This window comes from Armigeres subalbatus, chromosome 2 (genome assembly GCF_024139115.2).
Source record: "Armigeres subalbatus isolate Guangzhou_Male chromosome 2, GZ_Asu_2, whole genome shotgun sequence".
Taxonomy (NCBI): domain Eukaryota; kingdom Metazoa; phylum Arthropoda; class Insecta; order Diptera; family Culicidae; genus Armigeres; species Armigeres subalbatus.
The window spans coordinates 5,859,767-5,883,380 of record NC_085140.1 but is presented as its reverse complement, the minus strand read 5'-3'; the positions used below and the strand labels follow the sequence as shown (position 1 = coordinate 5,883,380).

General features: G+C 40.7%; 1 protein-coding gene, 1 long non-coding RNA gene and 2 other non-coding genes across 4 annotated transcripts; 2 read left to right on the top strand and 2 right to left on the bottom strand.

The window, feature by feature from the left end:
* Positions 1 to 3,015: 3,015 nt before the first annotated feature.
* Trnav-cac (transfer RNA valine (anticodon CAC)) lies at positions 3,016 to 3,088 on the bottom strand. Its single transcript has one exon. It is a non-coding gene; the product is annotated as a tRNA-Val (tRNA).
* Positions 3,089 to 3,382: 294 nt separating this feature from the next.
* LOC134213969 (uncharacterized) lies at positions 3,383 to 4,320 on the top strand. Its single transcript, XR_009979590.1, has 2 exons — positions 3,383 to 3,939; positions 4,107 to 4,320. It is a non-coding gene; the product is annotated as an uncharacterized LOC134213969 (long non-coding RNA).
* A 13,217-nt stretch (positions 4,321 to 17,537) lies between these two features.
* LOC134208808 (uncharacterized protein K02A2.6-like) lies at positions 17,538 to 18,887 on the top strand. The gene has a single exon (XM_062684754.1). The coding sequence runs from the start codon at positions 17,538 to 17,540 to the stop codon at positions 18,885 to 18,887; it is 1,350 nt and encodes a 449-aa protein (XP_062540738.1).
* Positions 18,888 to 20,981: 2,094 nt separating this feature from the next.
* Trnaq-cug (transfer RNA glutamine (anticodon CUG)) lies at positions 20,982 to 21,053 on the bottom strand. The gene has a single exon. It is a non-coding gene; the product is annotated as a tRNA-Gln (tRNA).
* Between the last annotated feature and the right edge of the window lie 2,561 nt (positions 21,054 to 23,614).

The following is a 23,614-nucleotide window of genomic DNA, read 5'->3' as shown; positions in this document are numbered from 1 at the left end:
GGGGAATTGTTACATTCGGGGAATTGTTATTCGGGGAAATTGCATTCGGGGGTTTGGTTTTCGGGGAATTGTCGTACAATCATATTAAATGGATTATAAGAGATTTTGATCACTTCCAGAACCTATGGATTGTTCCAAGAAAAACTGTAGAAGGAGGCATTTAACTTTTTGCACCAAAACAAGTCACTGTACGAATCTTTTTTCAAGGTGTTCTATCGGGAAGCGCAGTATGAATATAAAATGGACCATTGACGACTCCACAGGAACAGGAACCTGTATAGAGGTCGTACACTAATTACGTGAGCACTTTTGGGGGGAGGGGGGTCTGCCATTTTCTTACGCTCCATATAAATAAAAAAAATATTTGCATGGGAAAAACCTGAAGTGAGCCGTCGTCCTCTGGATATGTGATATCTGGGAGAGTTACCAAACGCCTTTGGTTCTACCTTAACTCTAATTTTATTATCTACTTACATACTATATATATACATGATCAGGTAACTATCGAGAGGTAAATATTCATAATTATTTACCTATCGATGAGCTGCCTGGTTTTCATTGTCCTGATCTACCTTGACGGGTAGATGCTTTGAGACAATGTAGTGGTAGATCACCACAAACCTTACATGGGGAAGAGGGTTTAAAAACCCAGAAAAAATTCTTACGTAATTAGTGTACGGCCCCATAAGAGGATATTTTAGTTCTAGCAGTGAAACCTGCCATGCTTTTTTTGGCACTGGAGCAATCAGTTGATCTCGAAAGCAGTATATTCATACATCACTCCCTGATAGCAAACCATGAAAAAAAATCATCGAATGACTAGCTTTGGTGCCAAAACTGAAATGTCCCCTTCTACAGGTTCCCTGGGAGCACCCCAGCGACTTCAGGATCCGTCTTTTTTGTTGGTTTTTCATTCATGACGTATCAGAAGACTTCTGGAATTTAATCATAATGGAAGATCGGTCAAAAAGTTTGATTCAAATGAATTTGTGGCCTGGTCCCTTGTAAAACTATCGATTTCAACCGATTCTAACCTAATGGCCAAATCTTACTTGATTCTGGTTTCCGATTTCGAATTTCAACATATGGTTCCAATCAGAAAGAGCCCTACTGGGCTTATTGCATTTGATTAAAACTGAAAACTGCATTCGCTTCTTATTTTTTTTCTATTTTTCAAATCAATTTATCTTGAAAGTGTTTGAAGATTTCAGATTTCTGGAATTTATTGACCAAAATAAAAATTCAAAAAATTGCCACGTTTGTACATATCTCGTCAAAAAATGTATCTCGTTTTATTTTCCCAGTCGATTTTTCCTGGAATTCAAGACCAATGGTCCTTACGAACCCATATATTTTGAATCTTCCAATTATTTTTTTTTTTCTTTATTTAAGTTTTTTTTTAATTTTAGATTAAGTTCAACACCGGTACAATCTTCTGCTAATTCTTTCAAAAATTGAAAAAGTACTGCACGTGTGAAGAATGGATTGATGTTGACCCAAGATCGGGCAAACGATAGAACAAACCTGTAAAACAGCACTTTTTCAATTTAAAAAATCTGGGTTCTTTGGGAAATTAGACCTGAAATAAATTAAAGGATTAATCTAGCTATTAAATATTTATGACAGGAAAGGTCAATTTACACGACCTCTAACTAGGGGGAATGACGGCTTTGGCAGGTTTTGTTCTATTATTGGCAGGGTTTTTTTATGACTGACTTTGGCCTAAGCATTCTTTGCATATCAAAGAATATTGTGGCCAAATTTCATAAAATTTGGTCGACAAAAACCCCCCTGCCAATAATAGAACAAAACCTGCCAAAGCCGTCTTTCCCCCTACCTATAAAGAGATTTTTCGCGCTGCTTCGTGAAATATGCTCATGGCATGTCCAGTAGAAAGATATTATCACAAAAAATGAGTGTTATGTTGTGTGCGTACGTGTGCAAAAGGTTTAGGTCATTTTTTGTACTTGCTAAATGGGGGATGAGTGCTTACGTAATAAGTGTCAACGACCTGCAATATTTAGTAACGATTCTAACCTTAGTAAAGGCACATCAGTAAGGCAGATCCGATAAAATACCAGCTACTGTTAGATGACCTGAGTGGGGAGATGTACGATCCCAGAAATAACAAATTCCATTCCATAATCGCAGTAATCACTGACTGCATTGATTCAGATCCTTCTTTCGAAGCACAATTGGGTCCTAAAGCCCTACCTCGTTTATGGTTGCAAATGATAGTGCATCGGTCAAGAATACTTGAACCGATGTTATAAAAATTCTGCTAAAATTCTAAATCAGCATAAATAATATTTTAGTGTTTAATACATTTTGAGGCAAATTTTGGCCTGTGCAACATTTCAGAATGAATCAACCATCATCCCAAAACGTCAGGCCCATATATTAACTGTCAAAGGTTGAGTCAAGTGCCCTGCGGTGTTTTGTTAGTGCGATTGAATCATATTATTCCGTACGTCAAACAAGACTGAAAATGTCTAGGAAGCATTTTTCACCTATTTTTAAATTTCAAATTAAACAATGTTCCTTTCGATGTTTGAGTCAAAGGAAAAACTGACGCGTTTAGGATGATTAACTTCGTCGTTCCCTGAAAGAAAATTGAATATCGATTCTTCATTTTAGGACCCAATTGTCAAATATCGTACATTCTATTGCATGTGATTTGTTGTCACTCTAGAAAGTATAATAAATATATAAATTCAAAAAGTACGTCGCGTTTTGAGTGGGAAGGGGGGGGGGGGATTCAACAAGCGTGACGGCTTTTTCAAAAAAAATAGAGAATTAATACATAAAGCGTTACGAGGGGGAGGGGGGCTGAAAATTTCCATTTTTCGCGTGACGTACTTTATGGATCTTCCCTAAGAAGAAACACTTCAGTCAAAGAACAAATTTAATTATGCAGTTACTATATTCTAGCAAAAATCCACAAAATAGTAGTAAATATAGGGTTATAGTGAAAACAATCTAGCCCAAAAGTGACATTTTAAAAAGAAAATTCCCTGTTTCCGCCCGGGTTCGAACCGGGGACCTTCTGCGTGTGAAGCAGACGTGATAACCGCTACACTACGGAAACTTTGATATCCATAGATGGTCAATTACTGTCAGCATTGTTATCGCGTTTGGCTATTTCTTATCATGTCGATGACTTTCGCTTTCTCCAATTCTCCTACTGCTGTGATCAGCTGAAAGATGCATAGTATACGAACGTGTTGAAGTTTCGCACTTGATAAATCACTATTCAAACGATGGGTGCGAGAGACTACGATATCGCTGTAGTAGTGTAGAAAGAAGGTAAACCAGTCAGGTGGAATCGCCCAAAGACGATAACGACGATTGGCGCTGCTCGTAGGAGGGAACAGTTTATGAGCCTGATTTTGTCTAACATATGCGAGCGAACAATAACGCCTTTTCATTAGCACTATGGTTTAATTATTTTCGTGTGTAGTACAATTTCAAATTATAGAGCCTTTAGTTGGAAGTGTTTTTTATTGTTGGATTTCATCAAGCGTTTTAAAAGCCGTGATTCATGTTCTCCTTCAGCTGCACAGTGCAGCACAGCAGCACAGACGCAGCAAATTGGGGTGAAACATTTCGCACACTTCACAGCCAACTAAGAAGCGATTACTCACTTACGCGGTTTGTGAAGAAGAGATAATGTAGAACAGGGAAGCGGACGCGCGAACGATCGCTTGTCTTGTTTAATTTTATGCTGCATAAATATAGAATATTTCAATCTTTCACCTCAGCAGCCAGTCAGTCGGCAGCAGCGAGCTCCACATATTTAGGTATGCGCCTCTTACTCATATATGTATATTTAAATGCGAACAACAACCTAAGAGTCGCCGGCCAGCCGTTTCTGGCTGAGTGCACGTAAGCAAGGGTGCCTCGACCGATGGAGACGAATATGGAGCAGACTGGTACGAGGTATTCAGATATCCATGTCACTATTTTAAATGATTGATACTGTTGGTGTTAATCTCTCGTTTCTTGAAAAATGTTCATTTTTCTTAAATATTATTGCCTTTATCGTATTTTTTTAGTTGAATTCCTCATTCTTCTATTCTTTATTATTATTTTTATTTACTTTGCAGATCGGATTCCACACAAGCTTAGAAAACACGTAGAAACTGATGAATTTGTTCGCTGGAAATACAATTGAAACGTGGACTAGTCTAACATGGAGAGCAGAAGCGTTGACAGCTGCGGGTGTCTGGGAGCAAAGGCAAAGTGGGGACTTCTTTTGTTCGAATAGCTCAGAATATATAGATTAACGTTTATAAATAAATTGAGTCGAGTCGGCCTAACTATGGATGGAGTTGAGTGATGACGTGTGGGAATATTGAGAAATGGAATCAAGATGTGGAGAGACTTTTCCAGAAATAACAAAACACATTCGCATCATTATGGGAAGACATGGGAAGCCTAGTTTGAACCAGACTGCGATAAAGTTAGGCCAATTGGCTGCTTGAGCAATGATAAAGTTCGTAGAAAGCTTGATTAGCGGAAGGCCTGCACAAGTTTGTTTCAATGAATGCATACCTACTATTTCTATTAGTTTTAGTGTCTCGAACAAGTTTAACATCCTGTGGTACTTAAAGAAATTCAACTATTTACTTGAAAAGTAGGCCATGAAATAGAGTCTACTTTGATAAAATAAATCAAAATAATCTTCTTCTATATACATAAAAATGAATATCTCTCTGTCGGTCCCTTAAAGACTCGAAACTACTGAGCTGATCAGCGTAAAAAATGTAGGCAGGGTTTTTTTTGGCAGGGCAGGGTTCTTAAGCTGGTTCGAACCCCCTCACCGCTCTAGAAGAGGGAAGGGGGCTCCCATACAAATAAAATGAAAATTTCTGCATAACTCGGGAACTAATCAACTCATAACGCATAACTCTCTAATCAAAATAAATGGAACCAAATGTTGGTATGTTGAGGTTTTTGTAGACACGAAATGTTTGTATTTAGGTTTGAGATCCCTCTCCGCTCAAGAAGGAGGGCTGCTAAACAAATGAAACACAAATTTCTGCACAACTCATGAATTAATCAAGATATTAAACTAAGTTTGGCATGTGGAGGCTTTTGAAGACATGAAATGTTTCTATGATGGTTCGAGCCCCTTCCTGCTCTAAAAGGGGAGCTCCCATACAAATAAAACATGAAACGCTAATTTCTACACAACTCGAAAATTAGTCAAGCAAATGGAACCCAATTTGGTATGTGGAAAAAAAAGTTTTGATGTTTGCTGTGCCAAATGAAATCGAATCGCAGAGCAAACGTTAAAACTTAAATTGATGATAGGCGGCGCGGCGTGGGCTAATTCAAACATAAAAATCTGCGGATTTTCCGAAAGTGCCTCCGCCGGTTCTTCCGGAACTTCCTCCAGCAATTCCTGCGGAAGTTTATCCAAAAATTCCTCCGGAAGTTCCTCAAGGATTTCCTCCAGAAATTTGTTCAGAAATGTTTCAGAAAGTTCATCCCGCAATTCCTCAGAAAGTTCGTTTAATAATTCCTCCAGAATTTACTCCGGGAAATCTTTCAGAAAGTCCGCCAGAAATTCCACTAGGAGCTACTCCAGAAATTCACATGAGAATTCCACTAGTTTATTTCACAGATACAAGAACTTCTTATAAATTACTTCAAGAACTCTCCTGAGACTTCCTTTAAATTCCTTGCGAAATTCTCATGGAATTCCTCTATACTCATCTCCCATCCAGCTCTCAAGAATTCTACCGGCAATTCATCCAGGCATTTCCCCCCGAAATTTCTCCAAGAATTCTACTCGAAAATCGTTTAGTTTCTTCAGGATTTCTTTTACAAATTCTTAAAAAAGTTCTTTCAGAAATTTTTTGGTTATCCCTACAGAAATTGTTACAAAAATTCTTCCGAAAATTTCATTAAACGGTTGCGAAAATTCTTCCGAGGATTTTTTTTCCACGGAAACTTCTCCAGAAATTATTAAATTCATTTGGCGATAGCAATCCTAGTTAATAGCGTTTTCGCTCCTCAATCTGACTAGAGTCGGAGCAAAAAACATATTTGATACTTATTAAAACTGCTATCGCCGAAATATTTCAATCTCGAAGGAATAACATCACCCCTTATATGGAAAATTATTATATCGCCCTTATCTAAATCGCCCTAAAAAATTCTCCAGATACTATTGCCAACATTTCTTCTAGAAATCACCCAGAGAACTTTCATGGATTTTTCCGGATTTTAAGAAATGACAGATGATAATTGGGAGGTGTGCAGCGAGATGCTGAGCAGTGTGAAGTGAGCGGAGAGATACATATAAAACAAAAAGAAGAAGGAAGAAGAAGAAGAAAATAGTTGCTTACTTCTCGTTCCCCAGTCCTGTTTTCTCGCTTCTTTCTACTCCCTTCTCACAACTCACTTCTCACTCCTCATTTCTTACTTTTCACTACTTACTTCTTACTTCTCTCTTCGCACATCTCGCTCCTCACCTCCCTCTTCCCACTATGCTCTTCTTATTCCACACTTCTCACTTCTCACTATTAATTTCTCGCTTCGCATATTTCACATCTCACTTCATGTTTACTTTTCACTTCTCCCTACTCGCTTGTAACTTCTTATATCTCACTTCTGACTTCTCATTCGTCACTTATTACTTTTCACTTCTATCTTCTAACTTTTCATTCTTATTACTACTTCGCATCTCGAATATCTCACTTCTAACTTCTCACTTTCTTTCTTTTCACTTATCATTTCTATCTTCCCAATACTCACTTCTCACTTCTTACTTCACACTTCTCACTTCTTATATTTCATTTCGCTCTTCTTACCTATTCTTTCTTATATCTCACTTCTGACTTCTCATTTCTCACTTTTAAGTTCTAACTTCTAATTTTTCACTTCTCACTACTACTTCGCACACCGATTTTTTCCTCACTTCTCACTTTCCACTACTCAATTCTTACTTCTCACTTTTTACTTCGCACTTCTCACTTCTCACTTTTCACTTCACTCTTCGAATATCTCACTTCTCTCTATTTATTTCTCATTTCTCATTATTCACTTTTCATTTGTCACTTTTCACTTATAACTTATTATAGCTCACTTCTGACTTCTCGTTTCTTACTTGTCACTTCTCACTTTTAACTTTTCACTTCTCACTACTTACTTCGCACTTCAACTTTTTCGCTTCTCATTTCACACTTCCCACTACTTACTTCTCATTTCTTACTTCGCACATCTCACTTCTGAATTCTAACTTCTCACTCTTCACTCATTCAAATTTCAAAATTCAGCATTTCGTCAAAGATCATCCCGAATAAAAAATACAGTTGAATAACAATACAATTTATTGTAACACTACTATTAATAACATTAAATTGGCAATAGATTATATTGTAAATGAAACCATAGAAATACATTAGAATACATTGTTATGAACCATTTACTCAAATGTAAATGAAGTTTTCGCAATAGAATGTACGGGTTGTTAAGTATCGTAACTATACAAATTCTGAGATTTTTCCATACATTTTTTCGTCACTTTTAATAGAGTGTATGGTTGATATATTGTTGAAATATCCTAACAAAACTGTTCAAAATACAATGGATTGTATTGTATGTGTATAGTAAAACAATACGATTTTTGATTTCTCAGTGGTGACAGCTTTACTGTTCAACAATGCAATTTAAAGGGAAAAAATGCATATTTGGCACTATGACGCAAATATTGTAATATAATTTATACATTCCGTGCCGATAGTTCGAACGAGCCAGACGTGTGTGCTGTGTCTCATCGCGGATTGTGTTCGGTAGTGAAAAGGCTATTGTGTTGTGCTCCTACCTACGGATCCAAGGCGATCACTGTCGGCGAGTGAAGTAGCTGCTTCTGGCGACGCCAGTGAAGCAGGCTATTGTTACTGCTGCTACCTACAGCAGCAGGGGCAGATAAGTGGCAAAACTTTTTATTGTTCTCCCTTCTGTTTGATACAGAGTGGGACTGCTTAGAATTAATCAAATTAGTTTTTTTTTAAGTTTTTTTTCTAATTTGCTATTAGTTTTAAGTTAGTATAAGCAAAATTATCCTTCCACCTTGCGGGGTGAGAATGGAGACGGAGACTGGAGAAGGCAGTGTGCCTGCTAAAGATGGAGGGCGCACTCGATTGTACCATGCGGCTTCGCCTGGGCCTTGGGTTGTTTACTTTCGGCAGAAAGTAAAAAGCCTAGATTTTCTCGGCATTAAACGAGATTTGACGCGTCGTTTTCCGAAGCTTGATTTTAGCCAGATCAACAGGAACAAACTACGCATCACCGCACCTACATACCAGGTGGCGAATGAAATTGCTGGCGACAGGGCGTACAATGTTGAATATAGGGTTTGGGTCCCTCGCGGGAGGTCGAAATTGAAGGTGTGATCAACGCAGCGAGCCTGACTTGCAAGGATGTACTTGCGGGAAAAGGCCGCCTAAAGAATGCAATGGAGTCTACCGTGGATATTCTGGACTGCAAGGAATTGCATTCAGCAGCCACGGTAGATGGAAAGAAGGTATATTCCAAGTCAGGTTCGCTTCGGGTGACGTTCGCCGGTTCGATGCTCCCAAAATATGTTGATATTGAAAACATGCTATTTCCGGTGCGTCTTTTTGTGCCAAGGGTATTTAATTGTACCAACTGCAAACAACTTGGTCACACTGCCGAGTTTTGTGACAACAAACCACGTTGTGGCAAATGCTCAGAAAGACATCGGGAGGAGTTCTGCCAGCAACAAGCAACAAAATGTGCTTATTGTGGTTTGAACCCTCCCCATGGTTTGCAAGAATGCCCGGTGTACAAAAAGCGCACCCAAAAAGTGAAGCGCTCGTTGGTACAGCGCTCCAAGCAGTCGTATGCGGAAATGGTTAAGTCGCAAGACACATCCGCCACAGCCACTGCATCGACTGCTATTTCAGCCACCGTTCGTGTAAGTGATTATTATGATTCCATATCCATTGATGAATTGGACTCTGACGCAGCCGATATGGATGATCCTGCGGAGGTACACGTGCCCGAAAAGAGGAAGCAACCGTCTTCCCGGGATCGCGCCGCAAGAGAACAAAATCATCCATAAAAGCTTGGCAAAATCTGAAGGTAATGGGGGTTTATTTAAAATCCCGAAGCAACCTGTCCCTACTGCTTCTTTTGATCCTAGTTGCAGTAAGGCATTCCCGCCATTGTTAAAATCCGATGTTTCAAAGAAACATCCGGCTAGAGAATCAACGAAAGAAAAAAGTAATTCGCACTTCTAGTAAAAGTATTCCGTCCAAGCGAGGATTGATCTCCTTTAAGGACCTTGTGGACCGTTTTTGAATTTATTTAATATTCCGAATTCATTGCGGCCTATCATTGACCTTTTTATACCAACAGTGGAAAGTTATCTGAAGCAATTGACTGTTTCATGGCCCTTCTTGCAGGAATTGTATCTTTCGATAGATAATACGGCCAATACCCAAGATACAATCACTGTGCTGCAGTGGAACTGTCATAGTCTGAAAAATAAATTAGACGTGTTCAAGTTTTTGATTCGCAATTCCGATTGCGATGTATTTGCACTCTGTGAAACATGGCTTTCTTCTGAAGATGAAATCAACTTCCACGATTTTAATATTATTCGCCAAGATCGGAATGATCATTATGGTGGCGTTCTTTTGGGGATCAAAAATGCTACTCCTTCTACAGAATTCCCATTCCGACTGTTCCTGGCTTAGAAATCGTCGCATGCCAAGTAAATGTGAAGAATAAAGATCTTTGCATAGCTTCAGTGTACATTCCTCCAAATGCCTCTATTAATCGTCGACATTTTTGAGCGCAGTCTCCTCCTATCATCTCCAGTATTGATATTGGGTGATATGAACGCACATGGTATTGGATGGGGCGAAACGTATGACGATTATAGAGCGCCTATTTTCTATGATTTGTGTGACGATTTCAATTTGAATATTTTGAACACTGGTGAAGTAACTCGAATAGGACCAAATGGTCAACAAAGCCGTATTGATCTGTCTTTATGTTCAAATTCACTATCATTAGATTGCACGTGGAAGGTAATTCAAGATCCCCATGGTAGTGACCATATGCCGATAGTCACCACAATTAAGAGTGGCTATCAACAATCTGAGCCAGTTAATGTTCCTTTCGATCTCACGAAGAACATTGACTGGCAAAATTTGCATCGGCGGTAAAAATTGGTATTGAATCAACTGATACTCTTCCCCTTTGGATGAATATCGATTCCTTACTGAGTTGATTCAAAAAGCGCACTAGAAGCTCAGAAACGACGCGTTCCAAGTACATCTGTCATAAGAAGACCAGCCACTCCTGGATGGGATGATGAATGTACTAAGTTGTATTCTGAGAAATCTGATGCCTTCAAGGCCTTCCGTAAACACGGAAGGTCAGAGCTTTGAAGAGTATTTGAGGCTCGAAAGAAAACTCAAAAATCTTCTCAAGGCAAAAAACGTAGCTACTGGCGACGATTTGTCGAGGGACTATCACGAGAAACCTCAATGACAACACTTTGGAAAACGGCCCGCAAAATGCGGATCCGCATTTCCACCAATGAGAGTGAAGAATACTCCAAATGTCTGCCCAGATTCCGTACCAGCAGAACCGCTATTTCGAGAATCAGTCACTGATCCCGGTTCTTTGGGTAGACCATTCACAATGCTGGAACTTTCTATGTCTCTTCTTTCATCGAATAACTCTGCTCCGGGATGCGATAACATCAAATTCAATCTTCTTAAAAACCTCCCAGATATCGCAAAAAGACGATTACTTGACCTGTACAACTGTTTCATGGAGTACAACATTGTGCCACCTGAATGGCGACAGGTCAAAGTAATAGCCATTCAAAAGCCTGGGAAACCAGCGTCTAATCACAATTCATACCGACCGATTGCCATGCTATCATGCATGAGAAAGTTATTAGAGAAAATGATCCTTTCAAGAGTCGACCATTGGGTCGAAGAAAATGCATTGCTTTCAAATACTCAGTTTGGTTTTCGAAAAGGTAAAGGAACAAACGATTGTCTAGCGTTGCTCTCTTCAGATATTCAGCTGGCCTTTGCGCACAAGGAGCAATTGGCTTCAGTATTCTTGGATATTAAGGGCGCTTTTGATTCAGTTTCCATAGAAGTACTGTCAGACAATCTGCACAGTAGTGGATTACCCGTTATTTTGAATAATTTCTTGTACAATTTGTTGTCAGAAAAACAAATGAACTTCACACTCGGCACTCTGACAACTTCCAGAAATAGCTACATGGGCCTTCCCCAAGGATCATGTTTAAGTCCCTTGCTTTATAATTTCTATGTTAAAGAAATTGACAATTGTTTTAAGGACAATGCACGCTCAGACAACTTGCAGATGATGCAGTGGTCTCTCTAAGAGGTCCATGTGCAGCTGTCTTGCGAGGACCATTGCAAAGTACCCTAGATAATCTGACTGTTTGAGCCAGACATTTAGGGATCGAGTTTTCACCGCAAAAAACTCAGTTGGTTGTGTTTACTGGGAAGCGGTACCCAGCTCAACTGAAACTAAAACTGTTGAAAGATGACATCAACCAATCTTTATCTTCTAAATGCCTTGAGATCGTGTTTGATTCTAAATGTACCAGGAAACTCCATTTTGAGTATTTGATACAAAATGCCGGAAAAGGATCCATTTTCTACGTTCTATCTCCGAACCTGGTGGGTGCTCACCCGGAAGACCTCATCAAACTCTATAGAACGACTATTCTCTCTGTTTTAGAGTATGGCTCTTTCTGCTTCCTCTCAGCAGCTGATTGCCACCTGATCAAATTGGAACGAATTCAGTATCGTTGTTTGCGTATTGCCCTTGGCTGCATGCATTCAACGCATAACATGAGCCTGGAGGTGCTTGCTGGAGTCACTCCTTTAAAGCACCGTTACTGGGAGCTCTCACTTAGAATACTCGTCAAATGTGGAACAAGTAACACACTTGTTCTAGATAACTTCGATAATATGCTTGAACTAACTTGTCGTTCAAGATTCCTGAGAGTTTATCTCAACTACATTTCTTCAGATCTTTGTCTTCCGTGTTATAATCCCCCTCGAGTTCACTTCACCAACGACAGTTCCTCAATTGAATACGATCTGTCCATGAAACATGCTATTCAAGGAATACCAGATCATCTTCGAAATATTTCTATTCCCTCCCTTTTTTCAGAAAAATATGAACACATCAATTGCAACAACAGATATTTCACTGATGGTTCTCGCATTAACGGATCCACTGGCTTCGGTGTTTTCAATGTAACTTCAACCACCTTCCGAAAACTTCAGGAACCGTGTTCGGTTTATGTTGCTGAGCTGGCAGCAATTAACTTCGCTTTGGGGATAATTTCCAATCAGCCCGTAGACCATTATTTCATCTTCTCGGATAGTCTTAGTTCTATCGAGGCACTCCGGTCGATGAAACCTGTTAAGCACGCATCTTACTTTCTTACAAACATAAGAGAGCAGATGCGTGTTTTGGTCGGAAGATCATTCAAGATTACCTTTGTTTGGGTCCCATCTCACTGCTCAATCTACGGCAATGAGAAGGCAGACTCGCTGGCAAAGGTGGGCGCACAGGAAGGTGAAGTCTATGATAGACAATACGCGAGCAACGCGGTTTTCCCATTAGTCCGTCAGAGTACTCTTCAAAGTTGGCAAAGAAATTGGACACACAACGAACTTGGACGGTGGCTATTTTCCATAGTTCCAAAAGTTTCTGGGCGAGCGTGGTTCAGAGGTGAGGACTTAAGTCGAGGCTTCATTCGCACGATGTCGAGGCTTATGTCCAATCACTATTCACTAAACGCACATCTGTACAGAATAAACCTTGTCGATAGCAACTTATGTAGGTGCGGAGCCGATTATGATGACATCGATCACGTAGTTTGGTCCTGCTCGGAAAATGACGCCTCCAGAGAGCAATTATTGGATACCCTCGTGGCCCGAGGTAAACAACCCTTCAGGGAAGTTCGCGGTGTTTTGGGAGATCGTGATGTTGTCTATATGCAGGCCATTTATAGTTTTCTTTGTGCTTCTGACATCAAAAATCTAACATTTTGTTTTTTCTTTCTTTAAAGTTTTTTGTTCCGTCTCTGCCTTTTTTGTTCCATAGAGCTCCATAGCTCTAGCCATCCGGAAGATGCTCCCAGTCGAACCATTCCTCGAGCACGACGACACGCCACATCGTCACTGACGCCAAATGCCCGGATGAGAAGCTGAAATTTCCTGATCCCAAATCCTAAGCCCCGTCCATCCTTAAACATTGTAAACTAACCTCGAGTCACCACGAGTACGCTGGCTTCTACCCCCTCTTACTAACCGTATAATAAAATGATATTGATTGTATATATCACAAAGAACAATGGCTCCGTAAAGTGTTATACACGCCTGAGCCTACCAAATAAACGAAATTGGAAAAAAAAAAATATAGTTTATATGCAATGTAAAGAAACGTTTCAAAAGTTATCAATGTATGAATCTTATGTACGAAAACGTTTTAAAAACAATTGCAAATATTGTTACATTAGAGAAATATGTTGATGTATTGTATCCTCAGTGTTGATACAATCTGTGCAACCATCAAGAAACAACATATCCTATTGTATACCGTACATTGTATGGTAATTAAATTGTTTACACTATTGAGCCAATAGTACATTTTTATCCGGGATCACCTAAGGGGACGATAGTTGCTCTCATATTGAGTGAAAACGCGAGTAGATTTAAATTGAGATTCAGGGAGGCTCGTCCTTAATGTATTTTTTCTTACACGATGCGCTTTACGGAGCCTTTCTTTGATATCCTGCTTAATTTCTGAGCTTGTTAACTCGTTGGCTCGTGAACTATTGAGCCTTGTGACTGTCTTTTTGGTACGCGTAAGCACCACCATGCCATTCCGCACCAATTCCTTTTTGAAACATTTAGCTTGGCAACCTACTCAGATAGTCCTCGGCGGCGGATCTATCACGGCGGTGAAAGTTCTCCCGATACCGACAATCAGCATCCGTAGAAGGCTATTACGTTACCAACACTACTCTTTCAGCTGGTCAACATATTCATAGATCAGAGCAAGTTCTTACTTTCTCACTTCAACAGGGAACCGGATGAGTGCCGAAATATATCCAAAGATTCCGGCCGGTAGCTTATCGTTTATTAATGCCCCTGCGGCTCGAAGCCGGGTGCATTCGCACGCCATGATCTACTCTACTAGTCTCCGGCGGTGGATTTAGCCTACTCCGATAATCGAATTTAGCGCCCTTGTTGAATAAAAAGTAAGCCACCACCACAATTAACTCCTTAAGGTTCCACTCAGCTATTACCTAAATCTCTACCAGCTAGGTTGTTAGTGCCAAATGTCTTTCACCTTTTATCGTTTATGCAGCTTCCTTACAGCCATAAAACAGCTTAGACTGAATTGGCAACACAGCTAATCGATTAAAAACTCATGTACGCAATGTAGCATGTATGCTTGTTAGCAACTTTCCTTATTACGATGAGTAGCAACGTACATTATGCCTAATGTCCATTATGTCTAACGTCGCGTACCCGCGTTATTGAAGCAAATAATTCGGTAAAGATTGAGAGTTGTATAACATGCTGTAGAGTAGTTGTGCAGGCACGTCAAAAACAGCTGAATAGATTCGCCGGATTTGCTGGTAAAAGGATTGAATAGAAGTTCTTGATCATATGTACAGCACACATGTTCAGCTTGAAGCCGTATAGACCATTTGAAATAACATTAACATTGACATTAAATATTAGTTGGGCTATCCTTCCATTCGTTTGGGAGAGTACCGGCCCATCCATTCTTTGTTTATTCACTTTATTCCTGCCGGCTGGTAGATTTTTCAACATTGAGAATACTTTCAGTTCCAGGCGACTTGCTACTTTTCAGAGCCGCTTATTGACCGTAGCTCGGCGTCCCGGGGGAACTTTGGGAATGCTGTGATTTGCATATTTTGGTGTAATGTTGTCCCAAGGGGCTGCTCCAACTAACGTACAAGCTCAGGACCCTATGAATCACTCTGTTGGTGTTGTAGAACTTCAATATCTGAATTCAAGAATGGTTTGGAGTACCGTAGATATTCTGGGAATATGGATGTTTTTATCAGGGTTTCGACTTTTCATTTCAATGAGACCAAAGCAAGCGTTTTTCGGGCCAAGGGAAAATCTTGTTTCGTTGTTTATGTTGAGGATCATCTTTCACCCATCATTCTTTTCTTTAGAATTAGCATTGGAAGATAAACGAAAATCTTGCCTATTAGATGAAAATCCTTTTTCGTTTCATTACTTTTACCTCTCACTCACTTTTCGCAAGAATTATCGCAGAACAATTACAAAATTGTATGGCCGTGTCGAGATTCGAACCCAGAATAGTAACAAAAATAGCTATGGGGATGCGCTCACTCACGTCCCATGGGGTTTTAATAACTAACACACAAGCTCAGGGACCTATCAATCACTCTGTTGGTTTTGTAGGCCTCCAAGATCTGAATTCAAGAATGGTTTGGAGTACCGTAGATATTCTGGGAATGTTATATTTTGTATATACTGCTGTAATAATGTTCCATGGGGCTCCACCAACTAACACACAAGCTTGGGAACCTATGAATTGCTCTGTTGATCTTGTAGACCTCCAGATCTGCACTCAAGAATAGTTTGGAGTACTGTTTTTGTTTTGGTAACACTGCGATTTGATAAAAATAGTTTAATTATGTCTCAAGTAGCATTGCCAACTTCAAATTAGGATTGAGGCCCCGTAAAATGCTTTGTTGTTTATGTAGATCATCAAGATCTGAACTCAAGGAAGGTTATATTTCTACTTTCTCATGGTTTGCATACGTTTTTGAAGCAGAATGCCCAAAATTTATGTTGAAATACGCCGAAAAAAATCCGTGTTGAATCGGTTAATGGGGTTTTGTATCAGCCTGGAGGAAGTCAACAATCGTCACCGGCTGCATGCCATTTCGAGAGTGGTGGTTTGGAAGTGAGTCCAGCCAAAGTGCTCATACTGCCAGCGAGATCTTCTAGTTACTTTGGCTGGGGTGCTGTCAAAGGCCAGTGATATCAGCATGTGATCTCTGCCTCAGTGGTCATCATTAGTTGACTACAGCAGCAGGTTCACAATGTTGATGGCTGACTCCACATTCCTTTCCTGTCACTCTTTCCCTCGGATAGGACGTAAAGCCGTGGATGTTGATGGACATGTAGATATGCAGAGCCCAGATAATGTCGTCTTCCTAGCATCGGTGGTTGCCTTCGGGAGAAAATGGACAGACGGAAAATAAAAGCAATGAAAAAACGGTTTTAATAGTACCCAGTACATTTTAGAGTTACGAAACCCGTCTAAAATACGATCCTGCTTTCACATACGAACACAGTCCAACATATTCACAACAGTTTATTTTGAAATAGAGATGGGCGTTGAGATCTGGAACCGTTAAAATGATCCGGATCTTTAAAGTGAGTAAATGATTAGTGGATTATTTTTTAAAAGATCCGGTTCACCAGATCAGCAAATTACTTGACCATTTGGTAGGAAATGACAAAATGGAAAGTTTTTTGTGTGAACTCCATATGCTTGTGAATAAAAGAGGGTGAGGTTATTGTATACTGTCGCAATTTGCTGGTTGGGCCACAACCTCGACCCAACCAACGAGTTCAGTTATTTAGTTGGGTCAACTGATAACCATTTGGATACGTGGAGCTTCTGAACCGATAGTTTGATCCGTCCAATTTTCAATAAGTGACAATGTGACTAAACTCTCCGTCAAATCCAATTTGCTGCCATCGAGTCAATTAAAAGTAAGTGGAAGTCCGTCTATATGAAGTTTTTTTTTTTAAGCGAACATATAGCTTTCTCGTACGCATGGTGTTTACTATGTTACTAAAGCAGATAGGCACTGTAGTTAGAATTCGTCATCAAGTATATTATTGTAATCATATTGGGCATAGCGAAGTCTTCATTACAAACGTAATTTGCAAAAGGTATGCAGGCTAGCGACTGAAAGAAGTTACGTTCTTATAAAAACGTTTTTGGCAGAAAGTTCACGTTACAGACCGATCACGCTCCATTACTTCGTATCTTCGGATCAAAAAAGAACTCCCCGTCTACACCGCTAATCGGCTACAACGTTGGGCGCTACAGTTGCTGATGTACGACTTCAAGATCGTCTACGTCAACACGGATAAATTCGGCAACGCAGATGTCCTATCCCGACTGATACAGCATCATGTCAAGCCTGAAGAGGATTTCGTGGTTGCTAGCATCGTTCTGGAGAAGGATATCAAAGCCTTAGCCACAAGCTCAGTCAATGCTCTACCACTCAACTTCAAAATGGTTCAAGAAGAAACACGTTCAGATCATGAGCTGGGGAAGCTCTTCCGCTGCATCCAAGATGGTTAGCCAAAATCAAAGTCCAGTGTTAAAGGCGAAGATGTTAAACGTTTCTACGATCGTCGGGATTCTCTATCAACTGTACAAGGCTGCATATAATGTTCGGCGAACGTCTGGTGATTCCGTCGAATTTCCGAAAGCGCTGTTTACATCATTTGCACCGAGGTCACCCAGGAATACAGCGGATGAAGGCGATTGCTCGTAGCTATGTTTACTGGCCATCGTTAGATGAAGACATCGTAGCTCATGTTAATTCCTGTCATCATTGTGCAGCAGTTGCTAAAAGCCCAGCCAAGTCCGAGCCGCTATCATGGCCAAAATCAACGTATCCATGGCAACGTGTACACGTGGACTACGCCAGTCCAATCGAAGGAGAATACTTCTTGTTAAGCGTCGACGCCCACTCCAAGTGGGTTGAAATAGTGAAAACCAAGTCAACCACTACTTCAACCACGATCGGCATTCTTCGCAGCCTTTTTGCCCGCTTTGGTATGCCGGAAACATTAGTTAGCGACAATGGTTCACAGTTCGCTAGCGCAGATTTCAGACGGTATTATTTGGAAAACGGTGTACAACACATCACCACAGCACCGTATCATCCACAGTCAAATGGACAAGCAGAGAGGTTTGTGGACATCTTCAAAAGATCCGTGAAGAAAATCCGAGAGGGGAAAAGAACAATACAGGAAGCGTTAGACGTTTTCTTGTTGACCTATCGCACTACGCCAAATCCAGCAACACCAGAAGGTAAATCACCATCGGAAGCAATGTTTGGACGCAAAATTCGCACGAGCTTAGACTTGCTTCGCCCGACAACCATTCCAACAGTAGTGTGCAGTGAAGAAACAAAGACTAGGCGGACACCATTCAAGAAAGGCGATTTAGTATATGCTAAGATCTACTCAAGTAACCAGTGGAGATGGGCGTCCGGAGTTGTTTTGGAACCAATTGGACGTGTTATGTTCAACGTGTGGGTGGAAGATAAGCGTATGGTTCATGCACATCTAAACCAGCTTCGAACTCGTTCCAACTGTAATAACTCCTCAACGAAGCTTGGTAAGCGTGATGTTAATTTGCCTTTGGATATTCTGCTCAGCGCCTGGAATTTGTCAGAACCAATATACTGTTCAAACCCGGTGACAACACCTCCGCTACCATCATTGTCCAAGTTGAACGCAACATCTATATCGTCATCGACAATGCCTGGATTTTCGTCCGAACATTCAACGCAGTTGCAACCTGCATCAGTATCAGAGCCTGCACAAGTGTGGGTGTCACCAGAAGCGTCTTCGTCTAAGCCTACATCATCCTCCATGCCAAGCTCTGTAACGTCGTCGTCAGCAGAGTTCCTATCAGCCAATGAACAAACTACAGCTGTCCAGGTACCTCGTCGCTCTTCCCGTGCTAGAAGACCGCCGGTACGGTTTGATCCCTATCAGCTGTATTGAAGGAGGAGATGTTGGGATAATGGACATCCCTAACTACAATTACGAAAACTATCGCTGAGCTCACTGGTGGCAGTTGTATCTGTCATCCGTCGATGCTAGAATAGCCGAGTAGGATAATCGTTTTGTATGTGTGTGTATACCTTTTTGTTGTTATGATTGTACCATGAATCGGAGAAGTTATTTTTAAAATATAGTTTTAATTCGTTTAATGTTACGTCGCGTGTTTTAATCGTCATACGAGCAATGTACTCGGTCACTACCATCTGCGAACGTGAAAGACATGACTGAATAGCCTTAGGCGAAAAAACAACAGGTGTACTAATTCAACTTTTACCCCAAGTTTTTTCTCGTTGACGGTCGTGTTTAGAGTAGCACATAACACTAAGATTATGAACTATCTTCCATGTATGCACGCGCCATCCAAAAGACCCACTGTGATTAATAACTCGATCTTCCCAAAAAATTACGTCCTTAGGCGAGACTGTGATTAGAAATAGAATAGCGATAGTGGAGTTTGTATCTGCGCAGCTCTGAATAAGTATAACGTGACTTAATAAAATCTTGTGTGAATTGTGTATGGTAATCATGTTCGCAACAACCAATAAAACCATAAATCATCCAGCGGCCTTCGTCAGCCAAATATAAACGCAAGCCTCTGAAAGCTATTTTCTGTATGCAACATTCATCGGCTCACAATCTTGCACCTGACGCCCCTCGTGTTTGCTGTTTCAGTCGAGCCCGCCCATCGATAATTGATTTATTACGAAAACGTCACTCCATTATACGATTGTGTCACCCGGAGGCAACCGAAACCGCCGCTATCAGCGTTACACATATCCATCCCCATCATTATCGTACAATCGACGGGCTTATACTAAACTGTGACATTCTCAACACATCTAGCCATAGTCGTAGTGTTTACTATTTACCACTACAAGCGTGTCAATTTATCTACTAAGCCGAACGTAAACACGTGCACAAATCCCATCCATCCATCGTTCATTCGCACGAGGCGAGTCGAGCTGGCCGTTGCGATTCCGGGATCCATCAAAAGCTCTGTTGCCAACCGTCGCCATCCGCGGTCGCTGGTCCGTTCACTCTTTCCCCGGCTGAGACCATGCCGATATGATGATAGGCTCAAATGTTTCAGTTTTTTTTGTTACCCTGCTTGACGTCGACGACGACGACGACGATCACTGTTTGTATAGAGATATGCGGATATTATACTAAAAATGTGTATATAGTAAAACAGAGGCAAATGGGCAACAAATAACACACTCGAGCGGTGCCCATGTAGGAGTAATCGGTTTAAAATTATGGTCAGAAATATTGGGGCTCTATAGCTGTTCGTTGAACTATCATTTTGACGAAGAGTTCGTTTTTTCGTAAAGATGCAATTCATCATCTTCAATAAAGTGCGTAAGATTTCCCATTAAATCAATGTCATTTCTAATGTACGGCTTAAAAAGTAATACTTATTCATTAATCACTAGCAATTACCAGTTTTTTTTCTTCCAATCGCTCCTACGTGGTCGACGGGCAATGCATAAGTCAGGAAGGTGAGAGACAACAACTCACGAAGGTGCGCAAAGCTGGGTGAAGCAAAAATTAAATATATAATAACAATCAGGAAAATATGTGTGTGCGAAGCGAAGGAAACGACCGCGAAAAGTAAAATAGCTGAGAAAACAAAAATAAATCCATTAAAATGTTCAGGAGGGCATAAACTTGAATTGAATATCAATGAACGAACGCCCAAAGTAGCAAAACGCTCCGTTGGTTCCCGTATACTGAACCAACTCACTCACTTAAGTGGCGGCAATGGTAAGCTGGAAGAGTACGTAGGCCTTTCTTGTGATGATGACGGTGCAGTTTTGACGAAGATATGGAGCAAAGCGGTGTGATAAATTAATCAGGGTGCAGTTGGGAAGCAGCAACTGAACTATACTCCAATTCATGTATCTCAAACATGAATAAAGGAGATTTATTGCTTTCTACTATCCTCAATAGTAGACATTGCCCGAAAGGCATTGATATGATATTATCGAAGTTTACGGTATAAGAAAAAATGCAGTTTTATAAAAATATTATGTCAGGTTCTACCGAGATTTGAACTCGGATCGTTGGATTCAGAGTCCAAAGTGCTAACCATTACACCATAGAACCGCTTGATATAAGTTTTTTCGACTACCAGTTTTAAATTTTAATAAAAATAAAGACCTCTTACCAACAAAATGTTAATCGAACTTAGTGTGTTGGGTTGGGTGATATGTACAATAGATCTTCGGGATATATAATTGTCAATAAATGTATCATCAGAAATGTAGGAATAGTGACAACAATATCAATTCAAATATGAAGTTAATTTATCAAATCTTTTATCGATTAGCTAATTTAAAATGTTGATAACAGTAATGAAATGTTGTGAGGTAGCCATTGTGATAGCCAGTGACGATTGATGGTTTGTATCAAACTCACTCGGTAACAAAGCTTTCTAAAAATAAGACCCTGCGCTGAATTTAGGATGTTGAATATGTAGAACAACGCAACGAAGACGACCCATGCAAAAGGCAATTTCACAAAACTCTGGGATAGAGGTAGTCCAGCACAGCACCAGAGATAAACTGATTTCAATGAGAACAACCTCTATTTCATCTTTCCTCTTTCCATATTTCGAAGCAGCTTATGATATTATCTATCTAGGTATCCTCTACTGGCAAACGATTGGCCATTATTGGAGGCACAAACAGTGGAAAGAGACTCAAATAGCACAACCTTTCTATTTATTCGGACTTATTTTATTGAGACTATAATATTAACTGGCATCTCGCAGATTCATGGTACCTATTTTGGGTCTTTCTATTGACGTTGTCTTATGGAGGATAATACCCAATACCCACATTTATAGTTATTGATCTGTCCAAATAAATGTAAATCTACTCTTCAATTTTCAGATCACCAGTGAAAAATAGAAACTATGTAACCTGGAAAAAGTTTTGTAACGGGGTTTATATTGGACCATCATCCTCAGTAGCTGCTTGTTTAGAGTTTGACTCACCTAAAACTATGCTAAGGTGCGCGTCAATATCGTCTTCGCTGATTTTTCCCTTTTCCTCCTCCTACATAGCACGCTGGCGCTGCTGGTTGGACCCACGTTGGGGTAGTCGGAAGAGAAGGTGGATCGTCAAAGTTTGTTGCCATTCATCTTCTTTTGCACCGCGCGCTCGCTTATGGGTACTTGCCCCCGCTGCTTGATTCGTTGCTCGAGTGGCTGACTGGCAAAGCGCTTGTACTCTATTAGATGTCCTCTTTTCCACGGCTATACGGCAGCTTCAAGCGTCCAAAGACATCATCGAGGCCACATGGATTGAACTTATGCTTGGCGGTTATTTACCTTGTATGCAGATAGCTGTAGTAGTTAGTGGGAGAGTTGAAAAAACGAAAGCGGGATACGGTTCAGTTGACAGGGTAGCTGTGGGTGCTAAGCGATATCGCATGTGGGAGTGGATATAGCAACAAAATTTTACCATTTGTTATCACATTGGATTTGATTCATTTTGTTGGCTGTTTAGTAGCTTTTTGTAAGTTCATACGAGAATGCTAGGTTTGGTCAATTTTAATTTAGTCGGAAGGATGGTGAACAAAAAGCAGTATTCAAATGGATAGTTCGATCTAAAGCTACAAATCGGGCCCAACTACATTTGGCTACAGCATCGTTGCACCTTCATTCATTCATTTATTTAGTCTACATCTAAACAGATAACACTGAATCAACAATTTGAGGCCACTGAATCAACAATTTGAGGAAACAACGGTTCGAGGCCGCATCTCTCCATCCTCGAATACGCCCCACGCTCGCCAAGTCGTTATGCACCTGGTCTGCCCATCTCGCTCGCTGCGCTCCACGTCGTCTCGTACCTGCCGGATCGGAAGCGAACACCATCTTTGCAGGGTTGCTGTCCGGCATTCTTGCAACATGCCCTGCCCATCGTACCCTTCCGGCTTTAGCTACCTTCTGGATACTGGATTCGCCGTAGAGCTGGGCGAACTCGTGGTTAATTCTTCGCCGCCACACACCGTCTTCTTGCACACCGCCAAAGATGGTCCTAAGAACCCGTCTCTCGAATACTGCGAGTGCTTGCAAGTCCTCCTCGAGCATTGTCCATGTTTCATGTCCGTAGAGGACAACCGGTCTTATTAACGTCTTGTACATGACACATTTGGTGCGGTGGCGAATATTTTTTGACCGCAGTTTCTTCTGGAGCCCGTAAAAGGTCCGACTTCCACAGATGATGCGCCTTCGTATTTCACGACCAACATTTGGAAGATGGATGGAATTCCTCGACCACCTCGAAGGTATCCCCGTCTATCGTAACACTGCTTCCCAGGCGGGCCCTGTCGCGCTCAGTTCCGCTCACAAGCATGTACTTTGTCTTTGACGCATTCCCTACCAGTCCAACTTTTGCTGCTTCACGTTTCAGGAGGATGTACAGTTCTGCCACCTCACAATAGGAAAAAAGGAGGTATTTTTGGCCAAAATTATGAATCCTGCAATAAATGGTGCTTTTAATCATAAAAACATAGATAGAAACGAAAAATATTTTTTTCGAGCCTTTAATGGGGTATGGGACCAATTTTTGGCACAGTATCGATTTTAGTCATATTCTACAAAACCAACGGAATTTTGTCACTTTTTTTGGCTTGCAATAAGCCCGCTTGATGCTGGA

What these genes read in the sequence shown, in the direction of transcription:
- LOC134208808 (XM_062684754.1), top strand. Translation starts at nt 17,538, where the DNA reads ATGTTCGGCGAACGTCTGGTGATTCCGTCGAATTTCCGAAAGCGCTGT.